General features: G+C 39.5%; 1 protein-coding gene across 1 annotated transcript; it reads right to left on the reverse strand.

Moving 5' to 3' along the window:
* Positions 1–7,088: 7,088 nt before the first annotated feature.
* On the reverse strand, positions 7,089–7,499 carry LOC112701345 (uncharacterized). The gene has a single exon (XM_025752114.1). The coding sequence runs from the start codon at positions 7,497–7,499 to the stop codon at positions 7,089–7,091; it is 411 nt and encodes a 136-aa protein (XP_025607899.1).
* Positions 7,500–25,394: the final 17,895 nt, after the last annotated feature.

Here is a 25,394-nt window from a genome sequence, read left to right on the forward strand (position 1 = left end):
ACGTGGAGTTAAACGCCCAAACTGGCATAAAAGCTGGCGTTTAACTCCAGAAAAGGTCTCTACATGAAAATGCTTCATTGCTCAGCCCAAACACACACCAAGTGGACCCAGAAGTGGATTTTTACGTCATTTACTCATTTCTGTATATCCTAGGTTACTAGTTTACTATTAATAGGATCTTTTGACATTGTATCTGTACCTCATGACACTTTACACATTTTCTTTGTTTATTTTCCACGGCATGAGTCTCTAAACCCCATGGTTGGGGTGAGGAGCTCTGCTGTGTCTTGATGGATTAATGCAATTACTACTGTTTCTCATTCAATCATGCTTGCTTCCATTCTAAGATAATACTTGTTCTTAACACGGATGAATGTGATGATCCGTGACAATCATCATCATTCTCAACTATGAACGCGTGCCTAACAACCACCTCCGTTCTACCTTAGATTAAGTAGTTATCTCTTGGATTCTTTAATCAGAATCTTCGTGGTATAAGCTAGAACTGATGGCGGCATTCAAGAGAATCCGGAAGGTCTAAACCTTGTCTGTGGTATTCTGAGTAGGATTCAATGATTGAATGACTGTGACGAGCTTCAAACTCCTGAAGGCGGGGCGTTAGTGACAGACGCAAAAGAATCACTGGATTCTATTCCGGCCTGATCGAGAACCGACAGATGATTAGCCATGCTGTGATAGAGCATAGGAACATTTTCACTGAGAGGATGGGAGGTAGCCATTGACAACGGTGAAACCCTACATACAGCTTGCCATGGAAGGAGCCTTGCGTGTTTGATGAAGAAGACAGTAGGAAAGCAGAGATTCAGAAGATGGAGCATCTCCAAAGCCTCAACCTCTTCTCCATTACTGCAAAACAAGTAATCATTTCATGTTCTTTTGTTTTTCACAATCAATCCTGATAATTTCTGATATCCTGACTAAGATTTACAAGATAACCATAGCTTGCTTCAGGCCGACAATCTCCGTGGGATCGACCCTTGCTCACGCAAGGTATTACTTGGACGACCCAGTGCACTTGCTGGTTAGTTGTGCGGAGTTGCAAAAGTGTGATTGCAATTTCGTGCACCAAGAATCCATTGATTCTTTTGCGTTTGTCATCACGCCCAGCCTTCAGGAGTTTGAAGCTCGTCACAGTCATTCAATACTGGAATCCTACTCTGAATACCACGGACAAGGTTAGACTTTCCGGATTCCTGGGATCCTACTCGGAATACCACAGACAAGGTTAGACTTTCCGGATCCCCATGAATGCCGCCATCTATCTAGCTTATACCACGAAGATTCTGTTGGGGAATCTAAGAGATATGCGCCCGGCCTAGAGTAGAACGGAAGTGGTTGTTAGTCACGCACGTTCATAGGTGAGAATGATGATGAGTGTCATGGATCATCACATTCATCAAAGTGTTGTGCAACGTATATCTTGGAATAAGAATAAAAGAGAATTGAATAGAAAGTAATAATAATTGTATTGAAACTTGAGGTATAGCAGAGCTCCACACCCTTAATCTATGGTGTGCAGAAACTCCACTGTTGAAAATACATAAGTGAAAGGTTCAGACATGGCCGAATGGCCAGCCCCCTGAATGATCAAAAGACTGAATGATCAAAGACTAGAACAGTCACAGATTAAACTGTCAAAAGAGGTCTAATACAATAGTAACTTATCCTATTTATACTAGACTAGCTACTAAGGTTTACATGAGTAAGTAATTGATACATAAATCCACTTCCGGGGCCCACTTGGTGTATGCTTGGGCTGAGCTTGATCTATCCACGAGCTGAGGCTTTTCTTGGAGTTGAACTCCAAGTTATAGCGTGTTTTGGGCGTTCAACTCCGGATCATGACGTGTTTTTGACGTTTAACTCCAGACAGCAGCATGTACTTGGCGTTCAACGCAAAGTTACGTCATCAATTTCCGAATAAAGTATGGATTATTATATATTTCTGGAAAGCTCTGGATGTCTACTTTCCAACGCCATTGAGATCACGCCATTTGGAGTTCTGTAGCTCCAGAAAATCCATTTCGAGTGCAGGGAGGTCAGATTCCAACAACATCAGCAGTCCTTTTGTCAGCCTTTTTCAGAGTTTTGCTCAAGTCCCTCAATTTCAGCCAGAAATTACCTAAAATCACAGAAAAACACACAAACTCATAGTAAAGTCCAGAAATGTGAATTTAACATAAAAACTAATGAAAACATCCCTAAAAGTAGCTTGAACTTACTAAAAACTACCTAAAAACAATGCCAAAAAGCGTATAAATTATCCTCTCATCACCTGACACAATCAGGCGACGATAGTGCCGGGGCTAATCTTCCTGGTGCGTCGAGCCCATGACACCGTTCGTTATTCCATTTCCGTCCTCGCTTGGATGCTCCTACTTATTATTTATGTTGTTTCGTTGCTTCTGTACTACTCTGTTGCCATGAGTGTTAATGCTCTCAGCTTACGGCTTAGACTTAGGCGGAAAATCCGTCCACGACCTCATGCGTTACATCGTTCAGTGTCGGGTTTTTTTATGTTGGTTTCTGGCAGACGATAGGGATGTTTTCCTTTTTTGTTCTTTTTTAAGCACCTTCTCCTCGGATGTCAATGTTTTTATTCCCATCACTCAAAAAAATCAAATTAAATCACGCATGAAAACTTACAATTGTGACTATCAGCCATGCGATGGCCCTCGGTTTTCTATTTACTCCCTATTCAAGTTCGACGATCAGTTTCAGTTTCATGTTTCATTAGTTAGTACAGCAACTTATTCCATAATTACCTGATTGAATGGGGTCAAATTTAATGTCTATAAGAATGGAGAAGTACGTTACATAAGTAAAAGTCCACATCTCAACAATAGGTTATATTAATTTTTGAAATCATAGCCAATATAGATAACCGTTGTCCGTTGATGCATTTGTCCCAGTTAGATGCTGAAATGTCTCCCACGCGCTTCTGTTGAGCAGACGCTCCTTGTTATAAATCCATCGTAACCTGTCAGTTTCCCTTATCACGATACTTGAGACACGCTTGCCCTAACATAAACACCAGTCCAGAACTCACGCCGGGTGAACTGACAATGTCCGAAGACTCTGTCACCAAACCAACCAACCAGAGGCGCCAGGATGGCCTAGTAGACCTACCGATCACGGCCCTGATTGACATCATTCGTCCGGAGGGAAAGTGTGCAGATTGTGATCTGGTTGAGGAGGTACTGGCAAGGCGGGAAGATGATCTGAAGGCCAAAATCCAGGAGTACCTTGAACAGCTGAGCACCGCCAAGACTGTGCATTTGACGGCTGACATGAAGCTGAGGGCAACGGAGTTGGAGCTGGTAGAAGCGGAGAGAGAAATTCGGGGGAAGCATATGTTGCTTACCCTAGTAAGGGAGAAGAAGGACGCCACGACTCGGCGAATGGAAGCCAAGGTAGCTGACCTGAAGGCAGATATCAACAACCTCCGTCAACAAGAAAATCATCAGCTTGCCAAGTGGCAGGAAGTGCTAGGAAGGGTGGTTACTTTGGAGGAGAAGCTTACGATCCTCATCGAAAGGCGTGGCAATGACAATGAGCAGGCGGCTAATGGCGACGCCAACTGCGACTAGTTCAGCCAGTAAGAGAACCGAGGTTAAAGGTGATCATACTTGTCCATGTCTTAGCTTGTTATGATATTTTCCGTTATTTTCCGCTGGTCGACGGCCAGTACACAGCCACGCTGGTTGCTTTCTATGTTGGTAACACGAGTGTTGCACTTTTGTTAGTCTGTTAAGACTTTTAATAGTACCCTTTTCTTTAAATAAATCATGGACTATACATATAAAATAAAAATATTTCAACCCCCCCCCCCGGATCCATATTTCATATCGTAATGGATGCTCCATCCGTTGGTCAAAAAACTTTCCGTTTCACGATGCCGTGTCATCTTCCTAAGTCTCAATGGGCGTTGATGGGACCAAACAGAGAGGGAGGGTTATTCAACTAGGTTTGTATAGGGATATACTCGAGCACGCAGCATATCCAAGGTGTAGTAACCAGTATCCCAATACCTCTCGAGCTGCCCTACAATTTTACCTAGGGGACCCCACACAGCCACATCGGGAACCCAAGGCCTGGTAATTATTATATGCTGCTGAGTGATACCCCAGGGTGGACGCGTGTCCATCGCCTAATTTGCCTAACAACTTTATTTTCCAAATCGAAAATTCAGAGAAATTAAATCTGGGCTAGTTTGTGTAAATATCCGAATTATTATCTTTCTGGAAAATTAGATTGAACAATAAATGATTATTAAAACTAGCTTGTAAATAGATAATTCGATGTTCTAATTTGTAATGCTAAAACGAACTCTATTTTATGAAAATTTGATGGAAAGTAAAATAATGATGAGAGAATGCATTTTTTTAAACTGATCCAAAACTCATGAATAGCACACTAGAAAACCACAATTTTTATTTTTAAAAACTGTAACGGACATTAATATTATTACTTCTCATAAGTCAAGAAAAAAAGAATTTATTTTTGAAGCTTCTCAAGTGGACCCGTACTCCAACACACCTACGCAAAATTAAATTTTCAATTAATTAACTGTTAACTCGAACCGGTTATCCCCACTTAGGGAAACGTCACGATTTCAGGCCAAACGTATGCCGCATGTCTCGCTGACTCCCGATGCGCATCAATAAATATAATTCCTGCCTTCTCTAGCCACCGCTCGACCTTTACGTCTGCGGGTGCAGGTGAGATTGCATCCTGACAGTGTGAGACTGCAGGACTCCATGCCGAGATCGAAGGCGCAGCTGAGTCCCGCCGTACTGCAGGGACTGTCGATCGGGGGATTGATGAGCCTCGTCCACACGGAGGAGAACCGTGAAGAATGTTCCATGGTCGAGGCAGGATTGGTTAGGAGAAAGGCGCATACCATCGATTTCTGTGCTCGACAAGTCGGGGTAAGGCGGCTGCCGATATGGATCTAAAGGAGGAGCTACTGGATTCGGGGGATGAAGACAAGCCACAATGGGGCACGGACCCGCTGGTGCCAGATGAGATACACGATATGAAGTCCACGGTACTGGCCTTGGAAAGGAAGGCATCTGATCTGGCGAGGTTGGTCGCCGGACATCGTAAACGGGAAGAAGAAGAGACTGCCAGGTGGCGTGCTTTGGGACAGAGGGTCGCAACTCTGGAGAGGAAGCTTATAAACAAGTGCCACCGTGGTGGGGATATACCGACCCTATCGTCACATGCCCATAACCATCCCGAACCAACGGCCGTCGATGCCAACGGTTCAGTGTGTAACTAACATGCAGGCTTATCAGCATGGTCCTAAAGCACGCCACTTAAGATTTCAATAATACAGTTGTTGCCGGTAATATTGTTCAGCTCACTGCTTCGTAATTTAGTCGGGGAACATTTTGTTTTGGGTGTCTTATAGTATTGTGTATACTTAACATGGCGTTCTAAGTACTGCCCGACGTAGGATACATACGTACACCAAAAAAAATCGATAAAAAATCGTAAATGGTCAATTTAAATTAAATTATCGATTTAAATGATAATTTTTTAATTTGCTTCAACTTGAAATTATTGATCGACAGATCAAACCCTTTTTCTTTCTATTTAAGTGGGTGCAAGTACACCCTTAGTCCTTACCATCGTATCCCTGCACCCCTGCCTTTGAACCTACTTCGGCGTGAAGTACACGCTTACTCTGTTGGAGTTCTTGAAATTACTTTTCCACTTATTAGCATCCAGGAGAGGGAGAAACCCTAAACTATATTTTGCCAATTCAAACTAGGATCCATCCACGTACAAAAGCAGAAACACAATAAAAATCTATTTAATATGGGGATAATCATGTGTAAATTCTAAACAAAAGTGGATATAATGCTTCATGTATAAATTTATTTTGTAATAAATTTATTAAAATTATAGTACAAAAAAATAATTTATTCTATGCAAAATAATTTAAAAATAGCTTAAAAAACGTTAGAAGTACTATAAAAATTTGTAATATCCTAATGATTTAGGACATTAGAGAAATACTCTACATAGTCACTAATAATTTAAAAATTAAAGAAAAAATATTTTTATCATGTATTTACCTAAATCACTAGAATATTACAAACTTTTATAGTACTCATAACATCCTTTTGGTCATTTTTTTAAGTTGTTTTGTATAGAATAAAATATATTTTTTAATTGTTTTGTATGGAATAAAATATTTTCTTTCATTTCTAAATTATTATTGACTATTATTGACTATGTAGAGTATTTTATTTAAAATTTGAGTACATACATGTATTTACCTAAGTCATTAGAACATTACAAATTTTTATAATACTCCTAACATTTTTTAAGCCATTTTTTTAAATTGTTTTACATAAAATAAAATATTTTTTATAGTATAATTTAAAAAAATTTAAAAATCTGTAAAATAATCTTAACTTTGCTATTGCTATAAACTATATCATATTAGTAGTTATCAATTAACCATTATTTATTACAATTTTTTTTAATTTATGATTTATAATATAATAAATAACACATGATTAAAAGGATAAAATTATTTATCATTATTTTTTTTGGACACACTAAGTATTTTTTTTATTTAGTAACGTCTTGACTAATAAAATTACATTCCTTATCAGTCTGGAGAAAACCGACAACCTCGAACATACTTTGAGTGAACTCGCATACCATCGGCACAAATTAACAACAACAAAATGGTTACAACGAAGCATCATTTGAACTTAAAAAGATTAAAGAAATCCAACACCTCGGACTCGGCCAGGCAGTGGATGCACGATACACTCGACGGAGCATTGGCGGCACCTATGGTCCCACGTCGGGCACATGCTTGACTGGCAGAGGACGGGCTTCCTTGGATCCAACGGGTGCAACCCAACAAATGGATTCGCGAACACCTGCCCAAACAGTTCTCTGCACGCGTCGATTTTCCCAGTAGCCCGTACATTGGCATACATCTCAAGACCATCGACGATATGCTCGTCGTGGCCAACACCGGGCGTATGTATCAGCATCACAGAGAAGTAGCGCGCGTGTATATTGCCTACATTGGCGGCCTAAACCAGGGTGTTCATCCCTCCGACTTGGCGACCAATCCAGAAGAATTCCGTCATCCCTGTGCGGAATATAGCGGCCGGATTTCCTGCGTCCTCACATCTGTAGAGGAACCCCCGCTCAGGCTGCTCATCGTAGTAGTCACCGATGGGTAGTTCCACCATAGAAGCCACCTTGTACACCGCAGTTGAACGGGTTGCATCCCAAAAAACATTGCACGTAGCCTGCATGTTAAACAGCTCCCGGATCGAGGTCGATCCAACCCTCGCGGCAATCATAACCCATATTTTCAGAGGCAAAAGACTCAGTGGACCGCCGCGCGAGGGGACACCTTTCCCTTTCCTTCTCTCATTTCCGGCATTCTTGTCCATTCTACCTTTGGCGAATGTAGCACCCGTCTTCAGCTTATGCATGGTAAGACAAGCATTAATTCCTTGAGGCTCCTCCCATCTTTGTTGGTTCCATCCTTGGTACATGTTGCCATTAAAGTCCACATTTCTTACAACACAATTAGAACCAAACTCATAGCCAAAGTGATAATTCATTATGGAAAAACAAAATAAAACTAACAAAATCTAGTAAACAAGCAAAAGACAAACTATTTACACTATTCACATATGTACAATAACCAATAACATAACACTATTGCAAATCCCCGGCAACGGCGCCATTTTGATGATTGGATTTTTGACGGTATAGAATTTCACAAATGAATTCTCGTTGCAAGTATAGTTTCCAAACCAATCAAAAATCCTTTCATACAAAAGATTGTTTGTCACAAGTAACAAACCCCTAATTTTATAAACCGAAGTATTCAAACCTCGGGTCGTTCTCCCTAGGAATTACAATAAAGTGCCTTGTTATTGGTTAGAAATGTGTTTTGGGGTTTTGGATAAGAAGCATGAAAAGTAAATGGCAATGAAAATAAACTAACAACTATAAAAGGTTCTTGGCAAGGTATGAAAATTAGAAGTTCTATCCTAGTTATCCTTCTCAATTGTGATGAGAATTGTTCATTGCTACCACTTAGTTAACCCTTACTAAATAAAGGAAAGTCAAGTGGATGAATTGACTTGAGCCACAAGTCCTAGCCAACTCCCAAGGAAAGACTAGCTTTAGTGCACTCCAAACCAATTAGCAATCTCTCCAATTACCAATCAACAAAGGAATTAGATAACTCAAGTGTCACTAATTACTCTACCTAGACCAAGAGGAACAAAATCTATACTATATCTAGAAGAGGCATTTCAACAAACACATAAAAGGCAATAAAATTAAACAACATAAATTGCAAGAATTAAAGAGAGATCTAACTACAAAGGCAAGAGATCAACAATAGAAAAACAATGAAGAACAATTATTATGAATTACCTCTTATTGAATTGAAAGAAAATGGAAGGAACAATAGTAGATCTACAACAAAATGCAAGAACAACATGAAGGGAATTACAACAAAAGAATAGAAGAAGATGAATCTAACAACAAGGAATTGAAAGGTAGAAGTAGAAGAAGGCAAAGATTAAAACCTAGATCTAAGAACTAAACCTAATCCTAATCCTAATCCTAGAGAGAAGTGAGAGCTTCTCTCTCTAAAACTAACTTTCCCTCCAAAACTAAGCTAAACTAAACTAATGGTAACTAACTTCTAAAGTATGAAAAGTATCCTTATTCCCCCTTCAATCCTTGGCTTAAATAGCATCAGAAATGAGTTGGATTGGGCTCACAAGGCTTTAGAATTCGCTGGCCACATTTTGCTTTAAGTGAACCAGGTGGCAGCAACGGCGCATGCGCGTACGCGTCACCATGCACGGTTCAACCATAGCAAATCTTATATCGTTTCGAAACCCTGAATGTTAGCTTTCCAACCCAACTAGAACCGTATCATTTGGACCTCTGTAGCTCAAGTTATGGTCGATTAAGTGCGAAGAGGTCGGCTTGACAGCTTTTGCGTTTCCTTTATTTCTCCATGAGTTCTCCATTTCTACATGCTTTTTCTTCATTCCCTTGGTCCAATCCTTGCCTCCTAAATCTGAAATCACTTAGCAAACATATCAAGGCATCTAATGGAATCAAGAAGAATTAGATTTAGCTATTTTAAGTCCTAAAAAGCATGTTTTCACTCTTAAGCACAATTAAAGGAGAAGTTATAAAACCATGCTATTTCAATGGATAAATGTGGGTAAAAGGTTATAAAATCTCCTAAATCAAGCACAAGATAAACCCTACAAATGGGGTTTATCACATGGGTATTGTTGGGAGGGGAATAAATTACAGGGGGATATCCGTGCGTGTGGAAGGAGTAGCAACCAAAACGAAAGAAGGTTCGTAAGGGAAGATATTTAAACTGCAAGTTCTCTAAACGCCTTAGCGTATAGGTCAGGTTTCGTGCCACGTACACCTAATTCTTTATGCCCACGATAACCACTACCTCGTACGTGGGTCTCGCACGAGCATCGAAGAGACTGCAACCATAATTATTAACGCTAGGTATTGAAAATATCAAGGTGGTTAAAGAAAATCTGACACGAATTTTGATTCAGTTCCAAAGCAAATTTAAAATCAAAGTCAAAAAATCTTGATTTAGGTCCAATGTAAATTTAAGATCAAATACAAAATAGAAAGCGTGAGGAAAGAAAATATAAGAAAGGAAAATGTGAGGAGAAACTAATATAAAAACTCATAAATAGTAGCTTAGAAAGTGTGAGAAAAGGAAACATAAGGAAAGAGAATGAGAGGAAGAAAGAGTGATATAAAAAGTAAAGGAATAATATTTAATAGACTTTAAATGTGTCACTTTTATTTTATATATTTTATCTTTTATTTATAAAAGTAACTTAAGCAATTTAGGCACAATAATAAAAAGTACCATAAAATCCTCTTTTTTTATGTTGCTTGAATGGAAAGACAATTGATAAAAAAATAAGAAAAATTAATTTTTTTTTCAAGAATATAAGAAAATAGTCTGAAGAAAGAAGATTATGACCAAGTAAGAATGTATTAATATATTTATTCATAGAATATATAATTAACATTATGATGGTGTGTTTAGAAAATTCTTGAGTAAAAAATGTGTTTCAGATTGTATTTTGGAATTTGAATGCACTATTGTGTAAACGATAAGTTTTTTTATAGTTTACCCCTTTTTATTTTCGAATTTGGATCCTTTAAATTTTAAATTTGAATTTTAGAGGATAAATGTGATCTTTTACCTTTAAATGATTTCTCTCTCATATTTATTATCTGTCCCACTTATAAAGTAAATGGTGAGCACTTTATTCTCTTCAAACTATACTTTAATTTCTATTACGTATTATATATTGCTTAATTTTGACACTGGACACATTAATAATTTTACCTATGACTCGAAACGTTCAGCAGTTTTCTCCGTACGTTTGGAATTCAAACTGGCATGTGGCCCCCCTCCCCCCCCCCCCCCCGCGCGCCATTGTTTCTCCTGTCATCCATTTATATGCTGATCCAAACATAGTTAACACGGAAATTTAACATTTAACTTAACTTAAACCTTAATAAAGGCCAATGGCTAATCAATGTAACCAAACAGCTAAATTCATAGTTAAATTATGGTGAGTAACCATGTGTCAAACAGCTGTTGTATATTAATGGGCAGCTGTCTGTAACGTGTGCCCTTGGTCTCGCCAGTTACTAGTACCCATTAGTTTACAGTAAGCTTGGCTTCGCTGAACACCAAACTACACTTACCACGACACGCGACTGGTAACCCCAGCCAGACCCGTTCCCTACACACAAACCCGACAATGTTGCAAGATTCAATCAACCAACCGATCCCATTCCATAGCAGGAAGCTCGAGGAATAGTCAGTCTCGGAACTGATGGATCTCCACGTCAGGGAGGTAAACTCTTCAGAATGCGATAGGCTCCTTGCAATTAACCGAGAGTTGGTAGTCAAAACCACGGCTCAAGTTCGCATGTACCGTGAACAAACGACTGCAAGGAACGCCGCGCACGCGACTCGTTGAGTCGAGCGGAATACGACGGAGCTGCATGTCGATGAGGGGACAGCGCGTCGCGCCGGCTAGAGACTCAGGTGGGAGATGGAAAACAGGAACACAGGGCCACGGTTTGCGAGCTGGTGACTCAGGCAGATGTCTCGACGACCAACACCGATTACCGTCGTTAGGTGGAAGAAAAGGACGCAGCAAAGTGGGTTGCACTGGAACAATGGGTGGCGGAGCTGGAAAGACAGCACGCAATGCTGCTCCACCATTTTCCTGCCATAGCGTCGCGGTCGGCACAACACCGTAACCACCCGGGGACACCACCAGAGAATGACGATGCTGCGGGAGTCCGTTGACGTTGCGGTCAGATGCACGTCTCCTTAAGAAAAACTTCGTCTGCCTCTTTGTAGTAATAATATAGAAACCGATTGCGTTTTAAAGTTGCGTGTGTACTCATATGATTCTAAATCTGTTTCAATGCATTGTTTTGAAACGCACTATAAAGGATCATGGCGTCTTGATGCAACTTAAAACAACACATGTGATGAATTAAGGCTTCTTGCCCCCATTAACAATGCTTATCGGGAATAGTGACAACTAAACGTGCAAACCCGTGCCGTTAGGCTAGCAGGTGTGTTTGGCAACCACGTTGAAAGAAGAAAACCATGTTATAGCTTCTTAGACACTTCAATTTTTGGTTTGGCTAATTTTTCTATCTATAAACGCAGAAGTGATTTTGGTTACAAAATCACGTTTACAAGAAGCAAGAATTTCTAGCTTCTGCGTTGCACTAACTGGCTTTTAGCCATTGACATTTAACCTTTATTTTTCTTTTACCAACTTTATCCTTTATACATATTATTGTATTATTTATAGAATTTTTATGATTTCTTTTTATATGAGCTCTTTTTTTCTATTATTTATTTTTTTATATTTTTTACTAATTTTTTATTTGACATTATATATTTTTATAATGGTCATTTTTGTGCATTATATTTATTATTATCTTTTTATAATGTAATTTATTGATCCCATTAGGTAAAATAAATTAAACAAAAAAAATTAACCATAAATAATAATAATATTAAAAAATTATAGCGTACCAAAAAAGAGTACAAAGAATACAAAAAATATATTATATAAAAACATATAAGAAAAAAATATAAAAAAAAGTAAATATATAAAAAAATAATATTATAATTTAATGTCATGTCCTTTTTAGTAATTATCTATCTAAAAGTGATTTTAACTAATATTATCAAAACAATATTTATTTTCTCAAAATCAATTTTACTATAGAGTTGCCAAACATAAATCATGTTGACACAAACTTACTTCTACCTAAAATCAATTTTATAAAATCACTTTTATTCAAACTCCAGTTTAACCAACCACAATCCAAACACACACTAAGGGTTACTATGCGAGTGTTTTTTTCCTTCCTATATAATTATACGTTACATGGACTATGTCAACATCATAATCCCTGTGGTTATCGCTGGCCCGCTGGCAGCGCGGCAATGGATCCGGCAATGGATCGCATCAGTGGTCACTTCCGTTCAGTCACGTCCATGCCATAAAACGTGCCCGACACGTTAATGCCGCGTGAAACGAGGCGAGCTCGCAAGGGGTTAAGGCCACCTCTTTGAACCCCAACATACGGTGACTAAAATGTGGCTTACCCCTTGCCGGATTAGTTTATTTATTTATTTTTTATCTTGCAAAAGCAATCATTTTAAAACTGCGTAAATCTTCTCCAACAATCCTCGGGCTTTTCAATCTAGACGTGCAGAGAGGGTTGTTATATGCGAGAGTAACGAGGGTATATGATTTTTCACCAACTGTGGGGATTGCACGGGACAAATCTGACCATCTGATTCCTTTACTCTGAAAAAAAAGGATCCACCCCGATTCGTTTACTTTTTAAGAAACAAAAAAAAGGATGAACGCCGTCACGTTCGTGGATATCTTATCAGTATCCCGTAACTCAGCATAACCCTCACGTCAAAAAGTAAAAAAAAAATGGGACTAAGCCACCGTTTATTTTTTTTACATATTGGTATAATTTTGGTGTAATACTCAATAAATTAGATTTTATAGTGTTTTTTAAAATTGTGGAAATAGTACAATACGCTCCCCTTGTATTATACATTTTAAATTAAAATATACAATACAAGGGGGCATATTGTAAATCCAAAGAGGGCATATTGTACTGTTCCCACAATTTTGAAAAATACCATAAAATCCAATGATTGAGTATTACACTAAGATTTTTTCAATATACAAAAAAATTAACCCTAAGCCATGGCACTCACCTTAGAATTTTTGGTTTCTTAAGTTAAAAAACGTGCAATAAGAATATTATACTGATTTCTGATGACAGAGAACCCATGTGGCAAACAAATAGGAGACCGACCAAATAACATGCGTTCGATTGAACACTATTAGCGGCTACTTGCGGAATATTTTGTCTGATCTGGACGGGATACAAAACGATTTCCACGTGCCTCGTCCTCGACTGGTTAAAGTACATGTAAACGACCAGATATGAAAAACAAGTAAACACCGATGTATCGCAACATGAGTAGCCATAACCCACCCGACCATCTAAACATTAGTACAAAAGATGACCCACTATCCATAACCTAAGTGTTATTAGTGCTGTTGGTGTAATGGGCCAACTGATCTTTAAGGCGAGCGAGCTCCTCCTTCAGTTGAGACATACAGTCCGCCAAGGGCACCGTCCGTAGGCGCCGCAACTCCTCAGCCTGATCCCTGAAACGACCAGCAATCATGTAATTAAAGCCCCAAAGCTTCTTCCCACGCTCTTCCATCAATCGCTCCAACGTGATGAATGCGGCATCTTGCCGGGCCAACCACTGGTCCGCCAAGTAGCGGCCGTTGACCAAGAAATTCATCCCCTCTGGTCTGCTACGCAGGTGGACTCCATAGGCGAAATAATCCTTTTCACCGGCACGAACGACCATGAGGGAGAAATTTTGGGAGGACCCACACCAAGTTTCATGCAGGCCACGTTAAGCTTCTCCACTAAGTCATCCACCACAACAAACTCTGATGGTTCCCATTCGGAGATGACATCTGCAATTAGACAAACAAGGCAACAAGTCACCAAGTTTACTAGACTTAAACAGAATACAGGCAGTAAACACCCAACCCAACAAGGAGTAGGTACTCAGCCTACCTATGCCGCCACGCTCGCTGTCCGCCGGGATGACGTTGGAGTCGAAACCCCCGGTGCCTTTCACCGCATCTTGTTCACCCCCTGAGCCTGTTGATGATGCACCAGTAGGCGGTTCTGTTCCCAAACCCATCGTGTGACACTTGATACAACGTTGTCTTGGCAAGAACACACCCTCTTTTATAGAGAAACATGTATCGTTGCCTCGAAACCCCAATGGAACACCACAACCGCGTTGGTGGACCCGCGTCTTATCCAAATGGATGTAAAACCTATTATGTTATGGTAAGTCAAACTGTTGCTGTAACTGCCTTCGGCTTATGTGGTCGAAAAAACAAAAAAAAACAAGCGAAGCAAAAAATGCTATTATTTTTTCCATCTTTAAACATGAAGTTATATGATGAGCGGATAATTTATACGCTTTTTGGCATTATTTTTAGTATGTTTTTAGTATATTTTAGTTAGTTTTTAGTATACTTTTATTAGTTTTTAGTTAAAATTCACTTTTCTGGACTTTACTATGAGTTTGTGTGTTTTTCTGTGATTTCAGGTATTTTCTGGCTGGAATTGAGGGTCCTGAGCAAAAATCTGATTCAGAGGCTGAAAAGGACTGCAGATGCTGTTGGATTCTGACCTCCCTGCACTCGAAGTAGATTTTCTAGATCTACAGAAACACAATTGGCGCGCTCTTAACGGCGTTGGAAAGTAGACATCCTGGGCTTTCCAGCAATGTATAATAGTCCATACTTTGCCCGAGATTTGATGGCCCAAACTGGCGTTGCAAATCAGCCTCAGAATTCCCAGCGTTTAACGCTGGAACTGGCATAAAAATTGGAGTTAAATGCCCAAACTAGCATAAAAGCTGGCGTTTAACTCCAGAAAAAGTCTCTACACATGAAAGCTTCAATGCTCAACCCAAGCACACACTAAGTGGACCCAGAAGTGGATTTTTACGTCATTTACTCATTTCTGTATACCCTAGGTTACTAGTTCACTATTAATAGGATCTTTTGACATTGTATCTGTACCTCATGACACTTTACACGTTTCTTTGTGTACCTTCTACGGCATGAGTCTCTAAACCCCATGGTTGGGGGTGAGGAGCTCTGCTGTGTCTTGATGGATTAATGCAATTACTACTATTTTTCATTCAATCATGCTTGCTTCCATTCTAAGATATCACTTGTTCTTAAACCTGATGAATGTGATGATCCGTGACACTCATTATCATTCTCAACTATGAACGTGTGCCTGACAACCACCTCCGTTCTACCTTAGATTGAGTAGATATCTCTTGGATTCCTTAATCAGAATCTTCGTGGTATAAGCTAGAATTGATGGCGGCATTCAAGAGAATCCGGAAGGTCTAAACCTTGTCTGTGGTATTCTGAGTAGGATTCAATGATTGGATGACTGTGACGAGCTTCAAACTCCTGAGGGCTGGGCGTTAGTGACAGACGCAAAAGAATCACTGGATTCTATTCCAACCTGATTGAGAACCGACAGATGGATAGCCGTGCCGTGACAGGGTGCGTTGAACATTTCCACTGAGAGGATGGGAGGTTGCCACTGACAACGGTGAAACCCTTGCATACAGCTTGCCATGGAAGGAGCCTTGCGTGCTTGAAGAAGAAGACAGTAGGAAAGCAGAGATTCAGAAGATGGAGCATCTCCAAAACCTCAACCTGTTCTCCATTACTGCAAAACAAGTACTTATTTCATGTTCTTTTACTTTTCATAATCAACCCTGATAATTATTGATATCCTGACTAAGATTTACAAGATAACCATAGCTTGCTTCAAGCCGACAATCTCCGTGGGATCGACCCTTACTCACGTAAGACGACCCAGTGCACTTGCTGGTTAGTTGTGCGGGGTTGCAAAAGTGTGATTGCAATTTCGTGCACCATGTTTTTGGCACCGTTGCCGGGGATTGTTCGAGTTTGGACAACTGACGGCTTATCTTGTTGCTTAGATTAGGACTGCTTTGTTTTTGTTGGTTTAGAGTCCTTTAGTTGAGTCTAGTTTCATATTTTAAGTTTGGTGTCAATTGCATGCTTTTGCTTTTCTTTTAATTTTCGATTTTGCATGTCCTTAGTCCCTTTTTGATCCATAAAAATTCTAAGTTTGGTGTCCTCTTTGTGTTTTTCCCTTAAAAATTTTCGAAAATTAGTGTTTGATTTTCTAAAAATTTTAAGTTAGGTGTCATTTTGTTGTTTTTCTCTTTCCTCTTTTCAAAAATCAAATCTTTTTCATAAAAACTTTTCAATCATATCTTTCTAATTGCTAATCTCAAAATCTTTTTAATTAACTAATTGATTCAGTTTTCAATTTGCTTTGATCTTATTCCCTTTTAATTTTCGATTTTTTTATTTTCCTTTTGTTTTTATTTCATTTTTCGGTCAATTTAAAAAATATATTTTTATCTATTTGCAATCCATATTATTTCCCTTATCCATCATGGACATAAGTGGAATTGAACAGTCCAGAAGGACTCTGGGGTCATATGCTAACCCCATTACAGCTGCATATGGGAGTAGCATCTGTACACCTCCCATCAAAGCAAGCAGCTTTGAGCTAAATCCTCAACTCATTATCATAGTGCAGCAAAACTGCCAGTATTCCGGTCTTCCACAAGAAGAACCTACTGAGTTTCTGGCGCAATTCTTACAAATTGCTGACACAGTACGTGATAAAGAGGTGGATCAGGATGTCTACAGACTATTACTGTTTCCATTTGCTGTAAAAGATCAAGCTAAGAGGTGGTTGAATAACCAACCTACAGCAAGCATAAAGACATGGAAACAGTTATCAGACAAATTCCTGAATCACTTTTACCCTCCAAAGAGGATGACACAGCTAAGGCTGGACATCCAAGGCTTTAAACAAGAGGATAATGAATCCCTTTATAATGCCTGGGAGAGGTATAGAGATATGCTAAGAAAATGCCCCTCTGAAATGTTTTCAGAGTGGGTATAGTTAGACATCTTCTACTATGGGCTTACAGAAAAAGCTCAGATGTCTCTAGACCACTCAGCTGGTGGATCTATACATATGAGGAAGACGATTGAGGAGGCTCAAGAGCTTATAGATACTGTTGCTAGAAATCAACATTTGTACTCTAGCAATGAGTTCTCTACAAAAGAAGAAGTTATGGCAGTAGCCACTGATCCTAATCCTCAAGAACAGATGGTTGAGCTTAATCAGCAATTACACCTGATGATAAAACAGTTAGAAGAATTTAAAGAGATGCTTCAAGAGACTAAAATTGCTAACAAGAACATGGAATCACAGTTGAATCAGGCAAAACAGTAGCTATCTAAATAGATAACAGAAGAATGCCAAGCAGTTCAACTGAGGAGTGGGAAGACACTGAATAACACTGCTCAAAGTAGCAAAAAGTCAGTAAAGGAACAATTGACAGAGGATAGCCAAACCACTATCCAAAATCCCTCTGAGGACAGTAAGAGCCCAGAGAGGAATGCTATTGGCGTTCAAACGCCAGAAAAGGAGGGAAAGCTGACATTAAACGCCCATTCACTGCCCAGTTCTGGCGTTCAAACGCCAGAAAAGGGGGAAATGTTGGCGTTAAACGCCCATTTTCCACCCAATCCTGGCGTTCAAATGCAAAAGGGGAACCAGACACCTGAGAGTGTTGATAGTAACCCCTCTAAAAATACTTCTCCAACCACTTCTGTAAGGAATAAACCTGCAGCAATTAAGGTTGAAGAATATAAAGCCAAGATGCCTTATCCTCAGAAACTCCGCCAAGCGGAACAGGATAAGCAATTTGCCCGCTTTGCAGACTATCTAAGGACTCTTGAAATAAAGATTCCGTTTGCACAGGCACTTGAGCAAATACCTTCTTATGCTAAGTTCATGAAAGAGATCTTAAGTCATAAGAAGGATTGGAGAGAAACTGAAAAAGTTTTTCTCACTGAAGAATGCAGTGCAGTCATATTAAAGAGCTTACCAGAGAAGCTTAAAGATCCTGGAAGCTTTATGATACCATGCACATTAGAGGGTACTTGTACCAAGAAAGCTCTATGTGTTCTTGGGGCAAGTATCAACCTAATACCTGCATCCACTATCAGAAAGCTTAGCTTGACTGAAGAAGTCAAACCAACCAGGATATGTCTCCAACTTGCTGATGGCTCCATTAAATACCCATCAGGCATAATTGAGGACATGATTGTCAAGGTTGGGCCATTTGCCTTTCCCACTGACTTTGTAGTGCTGGAAATGGAGGAGCACAAGAGTGCAACTCTCATTCTAGGAAGACCTTTCCTAGCAACTGGACGGACCCTCATTGATGTCCAAAAAGGGGAATTAACCCTGAGAGTCAATGAGGATGAGTTCAAGTTGAATGTTGTCAAAGCTATGCAGCATCCAGACACATCAAATGACTGCATGAGCACTGATATTATTGATTCTTTGGTGGAGGAGGTCAATATGACTAAAAGTCTTGAATCAGAGCTAGATGACATCTTTAAAGATGTTCAGCTTGATCTGGAGGAACTAAAGGAAATAAAAGAAATTCTGAAAATTCCTCAGGAAGAAGATAAGCCTCCTAAACCAGAGCTCAAGCCACTACCACCATCCCTAAAATATGCATTTCTGGGAGAAGGTGACACTTTTCCAGTGATCATAAGCTCTGCTTTAAATCCACAGGAAGAGGAAGCACTAATTCAAGTGCTAAGGACACACAAGACAGCTCTTGGGTGGTCCATAAGTGATCTTAAGGGCAATAGTCCAGTAAGATGCATGCACAAGATCCTATTGGAGGATGATGCTAAGCCAGTGGTTCAACCACAAAGGCGGCTAAATCCAGCCATGAAGGAGGTGGTGCAGAAAGAGGTCACTAAGTTACTAGAGGCTGGGATTATTTATCCTATTTCTGATAGTCCCTGGGTGAGCCCTGTCCACGTTGTCCCTAAGAAGGGAGGCATGACAGTGGTTCATAATGAAAAGAATGAACTAGTTCCTACAAGAACAGTTACAGGGTGGCGCATGTGTATTGACTACAGAAGGCTCAATACAGTCACCAGAAAGGATCATTTTCCTTTACCATTCATAGACCAGGTGCTAGAGAGACTAGCAGGTCATGAATACTACTGCTTTTTGGACGGCTACTCAGGTTACAACCAAATTGCAGTAGATCCTCAGGACCAAGAGAAAACAGCATTTACATGTCCTTCTAGAGTATTTGCCTACAGAAGGATGCCTTTTGGTCTATTCAATGCACCTGTAACCTTTCAAACGTGCATGCTCTCTATCTTCTCAGATATGGTAGAGAAATTTCTGGAAGTCTTCATGGATGACTTTTCAGTATTTGGAGACTCATTCAGCTCCTGCCTTAACCATCTAGCACTTGTTCTGAAAAGATGCCAAGAGACCAACCTAGTTTTAAACTGGGAAAGATGTCACTTTATGGTGACTGAAGGGATTGTCCTTGCGCATAAAATTTCAAACAAGGGAATAGAGGTGGATCAAGCTAAAGTTGAAGTAATTGAAAAATTACCACCACCTACCAATGTTAAGGCAATCAGAAGCTTTCTGGGGCATGCAGGATTCTACAGAAGGTTTATAAAGGATTTTTCAAAAATTGCCAAACCTCTGAGTAATCTGCTGGCTGCTGACACGCCATTTATCTTTGATAAGGAGTGTCTGCAGGCGTTTGAGACCCTGAAAGCTAAGCTGGTCACAGCACCAGTCATCTCTGCACCAGACTGGACATTACCATTTGAACTAATGTGTGATGCTAGTGACCATGCCATTGGTGCAGTATTGGGACAGAGGCATGGTAAGCTTCTGCACGTCATTTATTATGGCAGTCGTATTCTAAATGATGCACAGAAGAACTACACAACCACAGAAAAGGAGTTACTTGCAGTGGTTTATGCCATTGACAAGTTCAGATCTTATTTAGTAGGATCCAAAGTGATTGTGTACACTGACCATGCTGCTCTTAAATATCTACTCACAACGCAGGATTCAAAACCCAGGCTCATAAGATGGGTGTTGCTTCTGCAAGAGTTTGATATAGAAATAAGAGACAGAAAAGGGACAGAGAATCAAGTAGCTGATCACCTGTCCCGGATAGAACCAGTAGCAGGAGCATCCCTTCCTCCCACTGAGATCTCTGAAACCTTTCCGGATGAGCAATTAATTGCTATTCAGGAAGCTCCGTGGCTTACAGACAGTGCAAACTATAAGACTCAAGGTCCCCCTTCTGTAACCATGGAAAGGAAGCATGAAGAGCTTCTCTCAAAACAGAGTCAAACAGAGCCCCCACAGTCAAACTCTAAGTTTGGTGTTGGGAGGCCACAACCAACTTCTAAGTTTGGTGTTGAACCCCCACATTCAAACTCTAAGTTTGGTGTTGGGAGGTTCCAACATGGCTCTGAGTATCTGTGAGGCTCCATGAGAGCCCACTGTCAAGCTACTGACATTAAAGAAGCGCTTGTTGGGAGGCAACCCAATGTTATATTTATTATTTTTCCTTTGTTATTTTATGTTTTCTGTAGGTTGATGATCATGGGAACTCACAAAATCAATTAAAAAAGCAGAAACAGAATGAAAAATAGACAGAAAAATAGCACACCCTGGAGGAAAACTTGCTGGCGTTTAAACGCCAGTAAGGGCAGCAAATGGGCGTTTAACGCCCAGTTTGGCACCATTCTGGGCGTTTAACGCCAGAAAGGGGCACCAGACTGGCGTTAAACGCCAGAAATGGGCACCAAGCTGGCGTTAAACGCCAGAAATGGGCACCAGCCCGGCGTTTAACGCCAGGATTGGTAGAGGGAGCATTTTTGCTCGCCACTTGGTGCAGGGATGAATTATCCTTGCCACCTCAGGATCTGTGGACCCCACAGGATCCCCACCTACCCCACCACTCTCTCTCTTCTTTCTTCTTTTGCTCGAGGACGAGCAAACCTTCTAAGTTTGGTGTGGTAAAAGTGTTGCTTTTTGTTTCTCCATAATCATTTATGGCACCTAAGACCGGAGAAACCTCTAAGAGATGGAGAGATTCATCTCAAGGGATGCACTTTCCTCCACAAAACTATTGGGAGCAAATCAACACCTCCCTAGGAGAATTGAGTTCCAACATGGGACAACTAAGGGTGGAGCACCAAGAACATTCCATCCTCCTCCTTGAAATTAAAGAAGATCATAGAATCATGAGAGAGGAGCAACAAAGGCAAGGAAGAGACATTGAGGAGCTCAAGCACTCCATAAGATCTTCAAGAGGAAGAACAAGCCGCCATCACTAAGGTGGACCCGTTCTTTAATCTCCTTGTTCTTTATTTACTATTTTTCGAATTTTTATGCTTATGTTTATCTATGTTTGTGTCTTATTACATGATCATTAGTATCTGAGTGTTTATGCCTTAAAGCTATGAATGTCCTATGAATCCATCACCTCTCTTAAATGAAAAATGCTTTAATCACAAAAGAACAAGAAGTACAGGATTTTGAATTCATCTTTGAAACTAGTTGAATTAGTTTGATGTGGTGACAATACTTTTTGTTTTCTGAATGAATGCTTGAACAGTGCATATGTCTTTTGAATTTGTTATTTTAAGAATGTTAAAATTGTTGGCTCTTGAAAGAATGAAAAGGAGAAATGTTATTGAGGATCTGAAAAATCATAAAAATGGTTCTTGAAGCAAGAAAAAGCAATGAAAAGCTAAAAAAAATGAAAAAAGAAAGAAATAAAGTTGTGATCCAAGGCAAAAAGAGTGTGCTTAAGAACCCTGGACACCTCTAATTGGGGAATCTAGTAAAGCTGAGTCACAATCTGAAAAGGTTCACCCAATCATGTGTCTGTGGCATGTATGTATCCGGTGGTAATACTGGAAGACAGAGTGCTTTGGGCCACAGCCAAGACTCATAAAGTAGCTATGTTCAAGAATCATCATACTTAACTAGGAGAATCAATAACACTATCTGAGTTCTGAGTTCCTATGGATGCCAATCATTCTAGACTTCAAAGGATAAAGTGAGATGCCAAAACTGTTCAGAAGCAAAAAGCTGCTAGTCCCGCTCATCTAATTGGAGCTAAGTTTCCTTGATATTTTGGAGTCTATAGTATATTCTCTTCTTTTTATTCTATTTTGATTTTCAGTTGCTTGGGGACAAGCAACAATTTAAGTTTGGTGTTGTGATGAGCGGATAATTTATACGCTTTTTGGCATTATTTTTAGTATGTTTTTAGTATATTTTAGTTAGTTTTTAGTATACTTTTATTAGTTTTTAGTTAAAATTCACTTTTCTGAACTTTACTATGAGTTTGTGTGTTTTTCTATGATTTCAGGTATTTTCTGGCTGGAATTGAGGGTCCTGAGCAAAAATCTGATTTAGAGGCTGAAAAGGACTGCAGATGCTGTTGGATTCTGACCTCCCTGCACTCGAAGTGGATTTTCTAGATCTACAGAAGCCCAATTGGCGCGCTCTCAACGGCGTTGGAAAGTGGACATCCTGGGCTTTCCAGCAATGTATAATAATCCATACTTTGCCCGAGATTTGATGGCCCAAACTGGCGTTGCAAATCAGCCTCAGAATTCCCAGCGTTTAACGCTGGAACTGGCATAAAAATTGGAGTTAAACGCCCAAACTGGCATAAAAGCTGGCGTTTAACTCCAGAAAAAGTCTCTACACATGAAAGCTTCAATGCTCAGCCCAAGCACACACTAAGTGGACCCAGACGTGGATTTTTACGTCATTTACTCATTTCTGTATACCCTAGGTTACTAGTTCACTATTAATAGGATCTTTTGACATTGTATCTGTACCTCATGACACTTTACACGTTTCTTTGTGTACCTTCTACGGCATGAGTCTCTAAACCCCATGTTTGGGGGTGAGGAGCTCTGCTGTGTCTTGATGGATTAATGCAATTACTACTGTTTTTCATTCAATCATGCTTGCTTCCATTCTAAGATATCACTTGTTCTTAAACCTGATGAATGTGATGATCCGTGACACTCATTATCATTCTCAACTATGAACGTGTGCCTGACAACCACCTCCGTTCTACCTTAGATTGAGTAGATATCTCTTGGATTCCTTAATCAGAATCTTCGTGGTATAAGCTAGAATTGATGGCGGCATTCAAGAGAATCCGGAAGGTCTAAACCTTGTCTGTGGTATTCTGAGTAGGATTCAATGATTGAATGACTGTGACGAGCTTCAAACTCCTGAGGGCTGGGCGTTAGTGACAGACGCAAAAGAATCACTGGATTCTATTCCAACCTGATTAAGAACCGACAGATGGATAGCCGTGCCGTGACAGGGTGCGTTGAACATTTCCACTGAGAGGATGGGAGGTAGCCACTGACAACGGTGAAACCCTTGCATACAGCTTGCCATGGAAGGAGCCTTGCGTGCTTGAAGAAGAAGACAGTAGGAAAGCAGAGATTCAGAAGATGGAGCATCTCCAAAACCTCAACCTGTTCTCCATTACTGCAAAACAAGTACTTATTTCATGTTCTTTTACTTTTCATAATCAACCCTGATAATTATTGATATCCTGACTAAGATTTACAAGATAACCATAGCTTGCTTCAAGCCGACAATCTCCGTGGGATCGACCCTTACTCACGTAAGGTATTACTTGGACGACCCAGTGCACTTGCTGGTTAGTTGCGCGGGGTTACAAAAGTGTGATTGCAATTTCGTGCACCATTATACCAATGATTAATAAACAGAATGAGAGAAATTATATATATATATAATTTTTTCCTTTTGTTTTAATTATTTTTTCTAAAGATTTATATTTTAATTTATTAATTTCTATTGCTAACTATTTTATTCGTAGTCCAAGAAAAATTTATAAACTTATGATTTTTTTGTATAAAACCTGACAGGAAATGAAAATTTTGAAAAAAAATCATTTTGTATCGATTTAAGAAATTTAATGTTATTTAAATTAATATTAGTTAAAAGCATTTATTTATAATTTATTAATTTGGATAATTTACTTATTGAGTCGATTTTATTCATAACTAACATTTTTATTATTAATCAACCTTTGTTAAAACGTTTTTTATTCGTAGCCAAATAAACAACGTATGAGTTGGAGCCTTGATTTTTGTTTTTTTTTTAATTTATTTTAGCTGAAATCTATTGCTTCAAAAAATATTTTGATAATAAATACAGCTGGTAACTGAAGACTTGGCGAATTTATTGTGTCAATGGATTTAGTCTTCTACCCTTTTAGACTATGTGTCATTCACAGGTTGAATGTTTCACTTTAGCCACCTTAGCCATGCATTCTCTTTCATTCACCAGAGACGTCATATACACATACACACATATATATATATATATATCAAAGTCGAATTACAATGAATAGTGACGTCGGTTTATATTTTTTTGGTGAATGCTATGGTGTCTAAAGAGTAGTTTTTATTTACTAAAAAAGGTTAAAAATCAATATTTAATTTAAATGATATAAAAATAAATTATTTTTAAAAAATCATAACCATATATTTTAACTAGCTATTTTTGACCTGCAAATAAAAGTAGCATTCACATAATCATTTCTATACACAGTCTATGGTCGCGTAAAAAATTTTTTATCACTCCAGATGTGGTCGGTTGCACATAAAATCGCAGAAGAAAAATAATATAAAAAAATCTGACAAATTTACTGCCAGTTTGTCTAATAAACGGGTGTGAATAAACCAAAAAAAACTGATAGCAAAAGTACGAAGAAAGCCAATTATTCACATGGTGCGGACAAATATGTGGCATCACAACATATTATATGTGCAGAAATAAACTCTGGTGGATGCCGCCGGTCCAGGCATCTTGGCCGATTCGTACCAGGCTTTCTGATCGCGCAACCGGTCTTTCAGGAATGCAATCTCCTCCTCCATCTGGAACAGATGCTCCGAAAGGCACAACCTTACCTCCCTCTATAACTCATCTACACGTTCCTTATACCGCTGGGCGACCTGAAAACTAAAATCCCAAACTTTCGTTCCCGTCTCAATCAGCAGTACCTCCAAGGCAACGAATGACGTGTCTTGCCTTGCGACATATTCGTCAGTCGATACCCCCCCGAATGTGGCAAAGTTTACACCGTTCGGGGTGCTAAACACGCGGACTCCGTAGCCGTGGTGCAT

Source organism: Arachis hypogaea, chromosome 7, assembly GCF_003086295.3.
Source record: "Arachis hypogaea cultivar Tifrunner chromosome 7, arahy.Tifrunner.gnm2.J5K5, whole genome shotgun sequence".
Taxonomy (NCBI): domain Eukaryota; kingdom Viridiplantae; phylum Streptophyta; class Magnoliopsida; order Fabales; family Fabaceae; genus Arachis; species Arachis hypogaea.